Source organism: Phytophthora sojae (genome assembly GCF_000149755.1).
Source record: "Phytophthora sojae unplaced genomic scaffold PHYSOscaffold_9, whole genome shotgun sequence".
In the NCBI taxonomy this organism is placed as follows: Eukaryota; Oomycota; class Peronosporomycetes; order Peronosporales; family Peronosporaceae; genus Phytophthora; species Phytophthora sojae.
In genome coordinates, this window is record NW_009258123.1 from 207,501 (window position 1) to 222,329 (window position 14,829).

Below are 14,829 nucleotides of genomic sequence, written 5' to 3' on the forward strand. Positions count from 1 at the left end.
CATAGTTCAGTTAGTAGCTATCTGGTTCAGTTCCTTACTCCTCGCCTAAACTTTCTTCGCTGGCTTACGTTTGTCGCTGGAGGCGAGGACTTTGAAAGTGCAGCGGAGACTCTCGTCCACGACCAGCATGGCGCCAGCGTTGTCGAACTCGTTGCAGTAGTTGGGCGCGGAGAAAATGGTCACGAGTTTGCGGCCGGCGAAGAACTCGTACCCGTCCGAGACGACCTGGTGCGCTCGGCAGACCAGGTCCAGATCGTGGGTCTTCAGGAACTGGTCCACGACGTCAGTGCCGAAGATGTAGGACACGCCGCGGTCGCTCTCGGTCCAGCCTTGACTGTCGGGATCAGGGTCAGACCACAGGAGATCGCACAGCAGACCTTCGTCCGGCACGTCCGTCGGACGTCGAATGTTCTTGATCTGGTCGAGCGTGTACAGATCCGGTGACAGGCCTCCATGCGTGCAGAAGATCTAACAGAAATACAGCGTTAGAGAGTTTGTCCTGCCATAGCATTGTATTGGGAATCTCTCACCTTTCCAGCAACCACAGCCGAGATCGGCATGCAGTTGAAGCAGTCGCCGAACGTGCGCCACACCTTGACCGAGTATCGGCGCTTGCATTCGTCGTAAAACCCGTAGATGCGGTTGATCGAGGCGCACTCGTGGTTCCCCCTCAAGAGATAGAGCTGCTCCGGGTACTTGATCTTGTACGCGAAAAGCAGACAGATTGTCTCGATGCTCTGCATGGCGCGGTCGACGTAGTCCCCCAGGAAGAGATACCTCCGTTCATCCGGGAACCCGCCCATCTCAAACAGCCGCAACAAGTCGGAGTACTGCCCGTGGGTGTCACCGCAAATGTTAATTGGCGAGGGGACTTCCACGAGCGGAGGCTGCTCCAGGAAAATCTGTAAGCAACAAGGAAACGTGGTTAGACAAAGTTTACTTCCGATAAAGAGGCGGTGGAAATATACGAACCGTGCGGATTTTACGACACAGCAGCAGCACTTCGTCTGTGGTGATGTCGGTAACTTCAGTCTGGGTGGGTTTATCCTGCACACTGAGCAGCTTGCGGATGACCCCGTCGACTATCTGGATGCTCGGGTCTGCCATGGTCAGGTGTTAAATACTCTATCTGCCACGTCGTCCGTCAGATGAACGATTCCGAGTGCTGCAACGGAACAGGCCAGCACTCAGTCGGGCAAGAAGGCGAGTCAGCGAAGCCGAAGAAAGTGATACCATGCAACCAACGAATGCCGAGGCTATTTTAGCAGGAATGTCTGTTGCCATGAATAGCTGCGAGCGATAGAACCTAGGTGGACACTACTACTACGTGTATATACCAAAGTTGAAATTAGTATCAGTAGTACATTACGCAGTCAGTTTTTTTTCTCCCCGTAATTTACCAACGAGAATCGTAGAACGTTCTCCGCGAAAGAGGGAAAAGGAGGTAATTTTCGACGATGGAACCAATAAGTACCTTCTGGTGCGAAGGAGGTCTCCTCCTCACCTACAAGCACCACATATAGCAACACCAACCTCACACGCATCAAATGATCATTTCAACGACAACACCTCTCGACTGCTGAGAGTGAAAGGACGCATCCGATGCAGCTCAAGTAGGTTTCAAGTCCTCTCGGTATTGGAATAGGGCTCTTTTGTGACACCGCTTCACCACGCCTTCGTTTCCCGCTTAGGTACGGTACCAAAATCTCTCCCTCCCCTTCTCTCTCATTCGAGAATCTGCCGCCTGGTGGAAAGATGGTCAAGCTTTTTTGTGCTATCGTTGGCGTGGCTGGAAGCGCGTTCTCGGTGCGAGTGGACGAGAGTGACTCGGTGGATGACTTGAAGGACGCGATTAAGGCGAAGAACCCGGCGACGATCACGGGCGACGCCAAGGACCTGCAGCTCTTCCTGGCGAAGAAGGACGGCGCGTGGCTGAAGTCGAAGGATCTGCTCCGGATGCGGAAGGGGGAGATCTCCGATGAAGTTGAGAGTCTCTACATGAAGGAGGAATTGGACGATCCGACGGACAAGATCTGCGCAAAATTTCCCAGCACAATCCCCGACGGAACGATTCACGTGCTGGTGGTGGTTCCGGTTGGTGCAGTTGGTTCAGCGAGCGAGACTTCCAGGATGGATCAAGTGGTCCAAGAGGTGCACGAAATTCATGCGCAAACTGTGCTGACCAAGCGCAAGACATATGTCCACTCGAAGGTGGGTTCGACCGAGTACAAGGAACTTCTGGACGCCTTCAACATTAAGGTGCAACCTGTGCGTAAAGCTGCTGCTAAGTGGGGTGAAGTCAAGGGGTTCACATGGGACATGAAACTCAGCGAGGAGAAGCAGAAAGATGAATATCGCGAGTATGTTGACAGCAACATTGGCGAGCTTCTCCAGGAGGAGAAGCTTTGCGTGTTCGGTGTGGAAAATACGACAGATATTCTCCGAGTTGTTGTCAACGGCTCCAACATTGAGCTCCGGGGTCGCACCGATCTTCTCATACTCAGTGATATCGTCATGGAGAGCGCGGATTATGCGCTGGACTTGCCTGAAGTGAAGATGCTGATTGATGTGAAGAAAAAGGTTGAAAGACAATCTGTCTTCCAGGCGATGTCAGAGCTAATTGCTCTGGCTCTGCTTGCCGACGACCCAGTGGTTGCACTGCTTACTGACTTCAACGGCGATTGGCGATTCTTCTGGGTCGCCGGGAAGGAAAACAATACCACTTGCGTCAACAAAGTGAACATTACGAATCCAGGTGAAGCTTTCGAGTTGATCAGGCAGCTACTGAAGCCTACGGATATCATGACCCCAGTGCTTCAAGACCCTGTGAAGCGCCAGAAGTTATCCCGGGTGTTGCCGTCCATCAGCGAGGCCAGTGAAAGTGGCGGGATTCGTGAGAGCATCGAACGATACTATGACATCGCCAGTTGTTTAGGCCCCGACTTGGACATGGCGCGTGCTGTGGCTAGACAGGTCACTCGATCTATTCCCACGTTGAGTTATTTCAGCTAATTCTTGCTTTGGCATGCTGCATTAATAATTTTTTTATTCTGATATATAAAGTTAGTAATATATAAAGATGACTTACTCTCATGAGAAATACCAAGCTAACAAAGAGCGCATCAAAGCAGCTCAAAAGCGATACTACCTGAAGACGAGAGAAACTCGTATCGCTAAGCAGAAGGAGTACGATGACAAGAATCATGAGCAAATTCGTACCCAAAAGCGTAAATCATACGCGGCGAAGAAACAAAGCGAACCTAATCAAACCGAAAGCGAACCTAAGAGTGAAACCGAACTTAGCTAATTAATTAATTAATTTTTTTGAATTTTGTATCAGGGTATGATATAAAGTCCTATTCTGACATAAGATCCATAAATTATAAAGTCAATATATTCTGATATTATATCGTCGGATATATATAGCAATGTTCGCATACGAGTTAGAAGGACTAAAGCGATTAAATATTCACCCAATCAAATGGGGGAGTAGCTATCGAGTCAAGATCCGGGGTAAAACCGGTAGAATGACATATATTAGCAATCTATCGCGCCCCAGCAATCCGAATTTGATTGCGAAACAGTACAAAGTTTCCATTGAAGATCTTAAAAAGCATATGTCGCCTGAGTATAAGGCTGATCCTAAGTATCGCTTTTATAACGGTAAGCAGATGGATTCTCACCTATATGAAGGAATCCAACCAGCTGAGTTCTACGACAAGCTTGAGAACGTACTTACCAGTCAAAAGAATGCCTTCAAGGTTAATATCGCTCTCGGCTACGACCTTGTGAGCTTAACCGATGATTTGACACAGTATTGGCATCCGAATATATCCAATACGAGTGTATTTAACACCCCTATTGCTATCAATAGCAAGGCTGACATCCGTAAGAAAGTAATCTCTGAGATTCGTTCAATGGAGTTGGCAAACAAGCTCAACTATCCAAGCTCTGGATACAAGCTCAAGTCTATCACTGGCTTTAGAATTTACATCTATCATCGCAACCATGCTCTTGGGGATAGTGATGCGGTCATCCCTAAGATTATTCGTAAAAACCATCACGTTATCAATTTCCCCAAGACTAATAACAAATGTGTCTTCCACTGCATTGCTTATCACAAGCAGGAGGGAGCCAAGAAGGATCCTCGCAGAATCCAGGCTCTGGTGAAACAAGCCTTCAAGCAGTACTGTTCGTACAAGGAGATCACCTACACTCTGGGTCTGTTCCGCAACTTCAAACCTATTGATATGCTCCAGCTGGATGACGTTGAGGAATGCTTCACACTTAGTATTAATGTCTATACTACGGATATTGAATCTGGAAACGTTGAATGCCTTCGTCGCTCAGACAAAGAGTATGAAACTATGAATATCCTGTCACACGAGAATCATGCTCTATATATCAAGAATGTTGATATGCTCCAAAGCAAGTATCAATGTCCGAAGTGTGAAATGATTTTCGTCAGCTCTGACAAGCTTCGAAGCCACAAGAGGAACCAATGCGAACGAGTAAATATTGAAAGCTTCCCAGCTTAGCCAACGATCTACCAACCTGCTCAGAACACTACCAGATCACTACTGACGAAGTACTCCATTAAAGAGGTGGATCACTATATCGACCACTTCATCGTTTATGACTTTGAAGCTATTCTAAAGCCTACCGCTACTCAACACGGTAAAAGCACTGTCTTTACTAACGAGCACATTCCTGTGTCAGTATCAATAGCCGATAGTTTAACTGAGGAGGTATGTTGCTTTGTAAATGATGACCCAAAAGCATTGCTTACGGATATGTTCAAATACATCGCCAATGTATCGGTAAAGATCCAACAGTACAATGTCAATAAGTATAAGGCGCTTCTTAAAAAAATCATCAATGCTCACGGTCTCACGGGTATGGAGATTCCAGACACCCCTCTCGGTAAGGCATACAAGATGTTTGACGTGGATAGTTGGATTGGAGAAGGAAAATATTGAAGTTTCTACGATTTCCATAGCAAAATTGGATTCGGTAAGCAGAGATCAGATTATGGTAAGATCAAGCAGCAGCTTGATCAGGTACCAGTATTTGGCTTCAATTCTGGTCGATACGATATCAACCTGATCAAGAGCGAGTTGTTCGCTGTGATTGGTACCAACAATATCAAATCTGTCATCAAGAACCCCAGCTACATGTGCATAGCAACTTGGAACATGAAGATACTTGATATCAGTAACTACGTTCCGGCTTGCACCAGCTATGGCAAGTACTTGACGACGCATCTCGGCGGATGCAAGTGCGAGGACAAGATTAGCTGTGTTTGTGGGCTTGGTAAGGGTCTTTTCCCGTACGAGTACATTACCAGTTTCAACGTTCTAAACGAGACTCAAGTCCCGCCTAAGTCAGCTTTTGACAGTAAGCTCCGAGGAACAAGCATCAGCGGTGATGAATACGAACGAGTAAAGTGGGTTTGGAAGCACTACGAGATGAAATCAATCAAGGATCTACTCATCTGGTACAATAATCTCGATGTAGTTCCATTCATCAAGGCTATCCAAGCTCAGCGTGAGTTGTTTAAACGTTTTGATCTTGATATGTTTGTCGATGGTGTGTCTCTACCTGGTCTATCGGAGAAAGTCATGTACCAGACTTGCTTCAAAAATCTTCAATACCCCAGCAAGAAGCCTGCTAAATCGTTCAAATTCCCGGTAAAGCGTATGAGCGGATACAAGAGCCAGGACGCTGATGCTAAGCGCGAGTTCAATTTGAGTCTCAATCACCTCAATAAGTTGCTATATCAGCAGAAGTATCTTTGCGGACTGTGCTACAAACAATTGACCGTCGATACTGCTTCTGCCGATAGAATCAACAATAAGCTTGGGCACATTGACGGCAATGTCTTAATTAGTTGTATCGAGTGCAACGTTGCTCGAAAGGATATGTCTCTCGGGGGGTTTCGATACAAGAAACTGCTCGAGTTCAATTCGAACAGATTGGTTTATTCGATTGACAAGGAGGAATCTGAGATATACGGTAAGATGAAGGCCAACATCGCCGGTGGGCCATCCATTATCTTCAATCGCTACGCCAAGCGGAACGAGACAAAGATCCGTGGTGGTAAGCTCTGTAAAAAGATTATCGGTTATGATGCTAACGCTTTGTACCTATGGGCCCTTGGTAATGAGATGCCGTGTGGTCGATTAACTACAGTTGAAGCTTATCCTGGTATCATTGATGACATCAAGGCAGATAAGATATTCGGCTTCCTCGAGTGTGATATTCGTACCCCAGACCACCTAAAAGGCTACTTCAGTGAGATGACCCCCATTTTCAAGAATGTGCTAATCGATTGTACTGATGAGAGTGTCATTGGCAAGCATATGTTTGATTACAACCAGTCTCGCGAAGCAAATCGTTCTAAGCCTGCTCGCAAGTTGATTGGTAGCTACTTTGGTGAAAAGATCCTTATCTATGCACCGCTACTCAAGTGGTACCTTTCTCATGGTATGGAGATCACCAATACATACAGCTTTATCAAGGCCAGCTCCCACAAAGCATTTGCCCCGTTTATGGAAGCTGTGTCAAATGCTCGACGAGAGGGTGATGAGGGGACCTCAGGGGCGCAGTCCCTGGGAATCTCCGACTCCAAGCAACAGCTTGACGCTGATAAGTCAAAATCTATGATTGCTGAGATGATGAAACTTGTAGGCAACAGCGCATTCGGTCGATCTGGCATGGATATGAGCAAGCATAAGGAGGTCAAGTATGAGTCGAACCAGAAGGCAATTGAGGCAAAGATCGAACATTTCACGTTCCATGGTCTGGAGGAACTAAACGATGCTTGTGAAATCACCATGAAGAAGAGACGAATTAAGAACAAGAACCCGATTCATCTATCGATTGCTATCTATCAGCTTGCCAAGCTACGTATGCTCCAGTTCTACTATGACTGCATTGACTACGACTTCGAACGAAGCGATTTCCAGTATCAGGAGATGGATACCGATTCAGCGTATATTGCTTTCAGCTGTAAGAATCCTTTCAAGGATTGCATCAAGCCTGATCTACGCGAACATTTCGAGCAGCACAAGTACGATTGGTTCCCTCGAGACTATAACAACAAAGTAGCTAAGTTTGATCGACACACACCAGGTCTATTCAAGGATGAATGGTCAGGTGATGCCATGGTCTCACTATCGTCCAAGAACTATATTTGCTATCTACCCGACGAATCCTACAAGGTCAAGGTTTCAGCGAAGGGTGTCCAGCAGGGGCGAGGTCGCAACGATGATGTATTGAACCCCCAAGGATTTGAGACCGTTGTTCGGGATCGAATCACACTCCAAGGTACGAACAAAGGATTCACACTATCGAAGGAATCTAAGTCAATCATCACATATACTCAAACGAAAACAGCTCTCAACTACTATTACGACAAGCGCCAAGTTCTCTCGGACGGTATTTCGACTACCCCTCTACAAATTTAAGTACTACAATATATCATGTTTGAGCTACTAAAAAAACTCTATTATGACCCAAAAACAGGATTCATAGGAGCTCAAGCACTTTATCAGAAGGCTCACGAGTTAGATCCTAACATAACACTAAAATATGTAAAGGATTGGTATGCTACCCAATCAGATATTCAACGATTTCAGGAGCAGAAGAAGCGATTTGATGGGTTCAAGATTGCTTCACATAGTCCCAACTCATGGCAGATAGATCTCGCGTTCTGGGACAAGAAACCAATATTGACTGCTATCAACATCAACTCTCGACTCGGTTATGCAAAAGCCTTGTCAAACAAGACTGCATCAACTGTGTTAGCAGCGCTTAAAGCGTTTGTCCGCCTCCATAAGGTGGATATCATTACAAGCGATAATGGCAGCGAGTTCATGAACTCACAGACTCAAGAATTCTTCAAAAGCAAAAAGATTGAGCACTTCAACAACGAGCCTGGTGATCATCGGACGATGGGTAAAATCGAGAGATTCAATCGAACTATAAAGCAGAGACTAACCAAAATGTCTCCGAAGAGGCTCACACAGAAAATTATAGCTGATGTTATCGATAACTACAACAGCACATTTCATCGCTCGATTGGTATGACCCCGAACGAGGCAAGAGGTAAAGTAATGATGGCGGATCTGAACCATAATCAAGCTGAAGCTGATAAGGTCGAAAACGCGTTTGATGTTGGGTCGAATGTACTGTATCGTCTCAAAAAGAAAACATTTGATAAGGAAGCTGCTCACTGGAGCAAGGGTATTTACTCGGTTATCGGCATTGATGGTTATCGGGTTGAGATCCGTTCCAGAAATGGGCATACGCTCTACAAAGCCCCGAACGATTTAAAGATTGTGAAAGCAGATACTACAGATGCTACTATCAACCGTGGCGATATTCTCGAAGCTGAGAAGATATTAGCCCATAAAAAAATGAATAATGGCAAATATAAATACCTAATCCGATGGGTAGTAGGCAGTGAGCCCGACTCATGGAAGCCTCAAGATAACCTACGCTTCATCAATAAAAATAGGAGAAGCAAGCTTGAAGAAGATTATTTATCTCACATAGCCAATATATAGGCTATATATATAGACACCATATTCAATATGGCTTGCCAAGCAACGACCAAGTCCAACAAACCTTGCTCGAGAGATGCTCTACCTTGTGGTTATTGTACTCAGCACTCAAAGGACTACGAGATTGCAATGTATAAGAAAGAACTCAAAAAGATGCATCAGCGAATGAGATTCTACAGCGATAAGGTCAATCAAATCAATCATATGCTCAACGATATCTACAGGCTCGACTATATCAAGTATCATCTTCACCAACTCGACCCCAATCGTCCATATCGTTATGTATGCTCTGATCCGAAATACAGGGATCAGGTCGAAGATCTATTTGGTTTGCCTATAGATGAATGTAAAAACGCGTACGTCAGATTGCTCCAAAGGCGTAATTCGATCGTTCATAAATTTACTATGAAACTTTGGGAGTCGCGGGAAGATATACCTAACATTGAATATAAGCCAAAACTTCGTAAATAATATCGAGTTTGATATATATACTAATCGATATGTTCCCTTCATTCACGAGTCTATCCGATCGCGAGCAGAAGCGGCTCGATCTACTCGAACGCACCAAGCTTCGGATTAAACAGAAAGATGAAGCTCGCCGTATGTATGCTGAAGCTTCATGGGCCACAAACGCCGATAAAACCATCTCCCTCGAGAAGAAATCCGCACCACAGGTGGAGTCGCAGTCGCAGACTGCCGGCTTCGCCTCACGCCTGAGCGACCGCTCAGCACAAGATTCTTCTAATCAAGCTGGAGATGGTGATTTAAAAAAAAACTCTGAAGTAGATGCTACAATCCCTGTAGTTAGCGATACCGCGACAGAAGATAGAACAAACTCTCAGGAAGTCCCTGAAGTTAAAACTGATGGTTGGTCGAAGACCGCCCGGGAGGGACTACACCCGCTCCCTGATAAAACTGAAGAATTCATTGCAAAAAAATGGATCAAGAAACTCTATCAGTCTAATCCAAACTGGATCGCTGTTAAATTTAATCCAATCAAAACCAATAAAACCCAAGATATGAGGCGATATATTGGAAAAATGGAAACCTGTTCAGTCTCAAGACAAATAAGAGGTCAGATTCTAAGTACATTGACTGGGTACTAACCGCAACTGAACTGATGAATATTAGATCCGATGGAGAATCGAACAGTATTGATGAAGTCAGCTTGATGCGCATGGAAGATACCGATACTCCGAATCAATTATACGATATAACTGGTAGTAAGAGGCATAGATTTACTACTTCAACCAAAACGGCTAACAAAATTCATGTTCAACCAACATGGTTTCACGATGCTTCTTCATCGACTACAATAGATGAGGAACAAGCTAAATCAAAGCTCCTATTCATGCTGAAGGCTTACAAGAAGAAACTGATTGGCTCTAACATCGTCATAAGGCCTGTTTTAAAAGATGGAGAAGTTCTAGACAAATACGAACTAATCATCGACTCTAAGGGGGATCTCAATGTTAGAAACCAAGAAACGAATAGGAATAAGCAATCTCGACTATCTGATATCTCTTGGGTATCAACTCTGTCATTGTTTATTGAGACGGTTAAATCACGAGGATTGACTTTTGAATTTGAACCATCACCAGACACTGTTTTAGATAGTGATCCTGACCGGTTCAAATCCACGCAAGGTATTTGGTATAAGGGGAAGCTGTCAGGACCAGATGTCATGGAGGACCTATCTATCCCAGAGACTGAGGCGAAGGCAATTATCAGCGACTACTATATCGAAGCGGGTAAATCAGATAGCATCTTCCCAATTCATTTGCTTACGATCGTAAGTGGGAATCCAAATAAAAAAATACTATTTCGCCGTTATTGATGGCAACCTACGACTTAGAAAACTGGACTGTAAGTCAAATGCACCCCTATCTGGTAAAGCTCATACCAGCTTTTTCAAGCGTATCCAATGGCCAGAAACATTGAATCTATTAATGGATTACCTTAGAGAGATGGAATCGTTTATCCACTCTGATCACGACGTTGATAATGCAACCAAAGAGCCAATAATGAATGCTCTCAAGCTGTATATGTACGTTTTGAAGGCACATGGGGTTAAGATTAAAGAGCCAACCGTTGGCGGTAAGCTCAAGGGTAGGCCTTCGCGGGGCTGGCATCCAGCCTCTCGAAGGTGTTTTACGAAAAACAAATCAAACTTACAACTTGAATGATATTCAAGGTAAAGCAACTCCTTCCGCTTACATATATAGGAAGCTTGGCAGTAAGTTTATCAGACTACCAGATCTCGACAAGAGAACTCTCACGATCGTTCAGCCAAATCGACGAAAAGTAGGCCCAATGCGTGAGATCAGTGATCCTCTACAAGCCATGATCAAGGATCTTGTCTTCAGAAACGATATCAGTCAGGAGAAGTATGATAAGCTATCTATTGATGATAAGAAATTGTTCAAGGAAATCCTTGAGATGACACATTTGCAATACAGCTTCGATCATAATTTAGAGGATCCTCTTGATTCCCTACGCATGGAGTACGATAAGCTCAAGGGCGAGCTGATGCTTGGAAATGATAATCCAACGATTCTAAAGGAGTTGAAGGTGGTCTGTGTCGACATGTATAGCAATCGATTGATTTCAGATTCTGAATTCAAATCAATTATCACGAGACTATTATAAGATGTTGATTCTTGATCCGCGACTGATTTCCAAGAGCGCAGGTATCTATCAGCTCAATGCCGATAGGAACCTCACTGAGCTTAAGCACCTGATGAAGGATCTCATTATCATGGAAGCTCCTCACCAAGATAGACCAACTGTTTGGGCGAGCGACTCAAAGCCATTCTCCACTAAGTAAGTAGCTACGCAAACCGAAGCAGATGGAGGTCGTATGTGGGCATACAAACCAAAGAAAAAAATGAGCAAGCAGCCAAAGACGTTTGCTCTGTAAGCCTCCTGAATATCTGAGCTCCAAGGGAGCGATTTGACCGAAGGCCAAGAGCTCTCACCTCGAGACCAAGGTCTCTTGCTTTCAATCAATAGAATATCTGAGCTTTTTCAAAGCGATTTGACCGAAGGCCAAGAGCTCTCAGCTCGAGACCAAGGTCTCTTGCTTTCAAGCAATAGAATAAAGTTTTTTTGCCCGAAGGGAGCCGCTACGCGGGCTCATTGATGCCCCTTATCCTCTAGAGCGTCTAAACGATTTAGGACAGATTGGAGGCATTTATGGAGTAAGCAAGCGATCTTATCGTAATCGAGAGTTAATTGATACCCAGCCATGTCTCCTGCCTGCTCTATCTGCAAAGAATCATTTTGAATGAATGAGATACACTCGACTGCATATTTGGCTACATCCTGAGCTATATAGCCGAGTTCTTGTCTCTCTGAATTTGGTTTATACGCGAAGAGTTTCGGGCTAACGTTTCGAATGAATGCAGTGGTATCATCGATATCTTGGATATTGGTCTTTAATCGCCTATCACTGGTTGTATAATAGGACCCACTACTTACAAGAATGCTGTTAGAGCTCTTGATTGAAACGGCGACGCTGCTCACTGGACCAACGGTAAATGTCGTACTGGTTTTAGACAATTGACCATAGCCTAAACCACCGCTATCGATAGTTTGGCTCACGGAGCCGGATACATCTAATTGCGCTGCTGGGGAAGTTGTACCGATACCGACCCTTCCAGCGTTCGTTCCTCCCAGAATAGTCATTCGTGTGCTATCGTTTGTCCCCAATCTCAAATCGTTATTGGTCATCGAGCCAAAGAATACAGAATTTGTAGAAGTAGCTGAAGTTGAGTTATGACATTGGATAGCTGCTCTAACGCCTGAGTTGCCATAGAAGTCGGCAAGGAGACTAAAGCTGCCATCGAGCCATGTAGTGTTATCACTTTGTATCGATAACCAACTACTTTGATTAGCCAGAGTCTGATTGATAGTGCCTCCGCTCACTAAATGAACACTATCGGCATTTAGAGTGCCTCCCAACCCCATATCTCCAGATACAACTAAAGTGCCATTGGTTTGTGTAGTTGATGAAATAGCCGCATCAAATAAGACCTTTCCATTAGGAATCCAAAGTGAATAAGCATTGGTAATTGTCATATTAGTTCCTGCTGTAGGAGCATTAGCAATATATACTGTTGCCGCATTTGTAGTAGTTACTGTAGCATTAGAAGCTGCAATAGTTGGTTGAGCAAATGAAGTAATAGTAGCACTTGTCGCTGTCCCAGAAGAAGCTGTGCTTGTGTTTGTATAGGTAGTAGCTAATGAGTTGTATTGAATACCTGAAGTAGTCCAAGATGCAGCTGATACAGCTGTTCCTCCAATAGTAATATTTTTAGCTATACCCAGACCACCACTAAGCACTAAGCCACCAGTGCTTGCTGATGTAGATAATGTGTTATTAGTTAAAGAAACTATTCCAGAAGCATTAATAGTAGTACCATTAAGTGTTCCACCAATACCAATACCACCAGTTACTACTAATGCTCCTGTTGAAGTAGAACTCGAGGCAGTATTATTGGTAAAGGTAACTAACCCAGATGCACCAATAGTAGTTGCGCCAGAAATACCTCCTCCAAGATCTAATGATGTAACAGTGCCCACAGAAGTAATATTACCTTGAGCTGCAGTAGTCAATGTACCAGTAAGGTTAGTAGCTGTTAGATTTCTAATAGTAGCAATATCCTTGTTGGCATCCAAAACAACTGCCTTGGAAGCAGCAGCAGTACCAGGAGTTACGCTATCCAATACTCCAATTTCAGACTCCGAAATAGTAGTGGATCCCATAGTTAGTGTACCACTTGTAGTAATTGAAGTAAGAGTGCCCACAGAAGTAATATTACCTTGAGCTGCAGTAGTCAATGTACCTGTTTAGTCATCTTCATATCATTGCTCGAAACCCTCATCAGGATCTATATGACTATTTACGCGATAAGCTTGAGGGATTTATATCATTTTACGAACCTGATCAACCGCCTAAGGTAGATGCCATCCGACGGACTCCTGGCGATAAGCCAGAGCTTGTCATCATCGACGACTATAGCAACGATAAAAACCTTCAGAAGAATGTATTCAGTCATTACTTTACCAGAGGTCGGCATTTCAAATTGAGTACCATATTCCTAAGCCACAGCTGGTTTGCAACGGACAAGATGATTAGATTGAATACGGAATACGTCGCGCTCCTCCGAGCAAACTCTCGTCGGGATTTGAAGCTACTTATCACCGACTTTAATATACCAGGTCTGACTGAGGAAGGCATCCTTCATTATTATAACCGGGCGATTTCTCGAGGAAAAGGCCAGATGCTCTTTATCGATAGTGTCAAGGGTCAAATACGCTATAACTTTGATACACCAATTAAAATTGGTGAAAATTATTAAATTGATAATATAAGCGATGAGTTCATTCGTTAAGATAGACCAAACCTGTTTGGTTCAAGATGGGCTCAACAGTCGATGGGCCTATACGTTCCCCGGATCAGCGTGCAATTTTCAGGATGTTGAGGCTTCTATCCAGTCGATCAGTCTGTATAACTCGGAATTCAATGTCGATTCGATTCAGTTCGCCAATACATCGTTTCAGATAGAAGTACCTACCGCTGCAACGACAAGTGTCATTAGTGTCAATCTCGTTGATGGATACTATCTTTACACAGACAATAATAGAAATATTCAAACGGCTCTCGTCAATGCTGGGGCCTATCTAATCGACTCTAATGGGAATAATGTTTTCTATTTACAAATCGAAGAGAACAGTACGTATTACGCATGTCAGCTCGATTGCTCGCCAACTCCAACGTCGCTGCCTACCGGTTATACGAGACCAACTACTGGTTTATACTCGAGTGGTGGTACTGGATTGCCTACTACGACTCGTGTTCCTCGCTTGATCATCAATAATGCTGCGTTTGGAAACCTGTTAGGCTTTACGTCGGGGACGTATCCAACTTCGCCTACAACGTCAGCTACGAGTCTGCTAAGCAATACTATTCCCCAGATCTCGCCAACGTCTTCATACGTTGTTAGGTGCGATCTTATCAAGAATGATTTCGTTGCATCAGGTGATATCATGAGTGTATTTGATAAAGGGGATTCAACGATTGGTAAGCAGATTCAATACTTCCCAAGTCATGAGACTTGGTGTCGTACCCACGATGGACCAAGGAGTACTGTAAGCATCAGCATCTGGAATCAGAATGATCAAAGAGTCCATTTCCACGATACGAGCGTTAATATTATGCTACTCCTACGCAAGCGTCGAGCATAAAAAAATGAAGTTT

At 44.4% G+C, this 14,829-nt stretch overlaps 8 protein-coding genes across 8 annotated transcripts; 4 read left to right on the forward strand and 4 right to left on the reverse strand.

Moving 5' to 3' along the window:
- Positions 1-45: 45 nt before the first annotated feature.
- PHYSODRAFT_523211 (hypothetical protein) lies at positions 46-1,107 on the reverse strand (the record flags this gene model as incomplete). Its single annotated transcript, XM_009535987.1, has 3 exons — positions 46-468; positions 531-902; positions 973-1,107. 3 exons carry the CDS (start codon positions 1,105-1,107, stop codon positions 46-48), a joined length of 930 nt encoding a protein of 309 aa, XP_009534282.1.
- Positions 1,108-2,073: 966 nt separating this feature from the next.
- PHYSODRAFT_288420 (hypothetical protein) lies at positions 2,074-3,084 on the forward strand. The gene has a single exon (XM_009535988.1). The coding sequence runs from the start codon at positions 2,131-2,133 to the stop codon at positions 3,010-3,012; it is 882 nt and encodes a 293-aa protein (XP_009534283.1). The 5' UTR covers positions 2,074-2,130; the 3' UTR covers positions 3,013-3,084.
- PHYSODRAFT_522168 (hypothetical protein) lies at positions 3,080-3,307 on the forward strand (the record flags this gene model as incomplete). The annotated part of the gene is made up of 1 exon (XM_009535989.1): positions 3,080-3,307. One exon carries the CDS (start codon positions 3,080-3,082, stop codon positions 3,305-3,307), a length of 228 nt encoding a protein of 75 aa, XP_009534284.1.
- Positions 3,308-3,862: 555 nt separating this feature from the next.
- On the reverse strand, positions 3,863-4,202 carry PHYSODRAFT_462959 (hypothetical protein; the record flags this gene model as incomplete). The annotated part of the gene is made up of 2 exons (XM_009535990.1): positions 3,863-3,940; positions 3,993-4,202. Coding segments are annotated over 2 exons (288 nt in total), but the record flags the coding sequence as incomplete, so codon positions are not given.
- Positions 4,203-4,669: 467 nt separating this feature from the next.
- On the reverse strand, positions 4,670-4,876 carry PHYSODRAFT_521501 (hypothetical protein; the record flags this gene model as incomplete). The annotated part of the gene is made up of 1 exon (XM_009535991.1): positions 4,670-4,876. The coding sequence occupies one exon, from the start codon at positions 4,874-4,876 to the stop codon at positions 4,670-4,672; it is 207 nt and encodes a 68-aa protein (XP_009534286.1).
- A 7,114-nt stretch (positions 4,877-11,990) lies between these two features.
- Positions 11,991-12,368, reverse strand: PHYSODRAFT_437306 (hypothetical protein; the record flags this gene model as incomplete). Its single annotated transcript, XM_009535992.1, has 1 exon — positions 11,991-12,368. A coding segment is annotated over one exon (378 nt), but the record flags the coding sequence as incomplete, so codon positions are not given.
- Positions 12,369-13,408: 1,040 nt separating this feature from the next.
- PHYSODRAFT_522465 (hypothetical protein) lies at positions 13,409-13,930 on the forward strand (the record flags this gene model as incomplete). Its single annotated transcript, XM_009535993.1, has 1 exon — positions 13,409-13,930. One exon carries the CDS (start codon positions 13,409-13,411, stop codon positions 13,928-13,930), a length of 522 nt encoding a protein of 173 aa, XP_009534288.1.
- A 16-nt stretch (positions 13,931-13,946) lies between these two features.
- PHYSODRAFT_521653 (hypothetical protein) lies at positions 13,947-14,816 on the forward strand (the record flags this gene model as incomplete). The annotated part of the gene is made up of 1 exon (XM_009535994.1): positions 13,947-14,816. One exon carries the CDS (start codon positions 13,947-13,949, stop codon positions 14,814-14,816), a length of 870 nt encoding a protein of 289 aa, XP_009534289.1.
- Between the last annotated feature and the right edge of the window lie 13 nt (positions 14,817-14,829).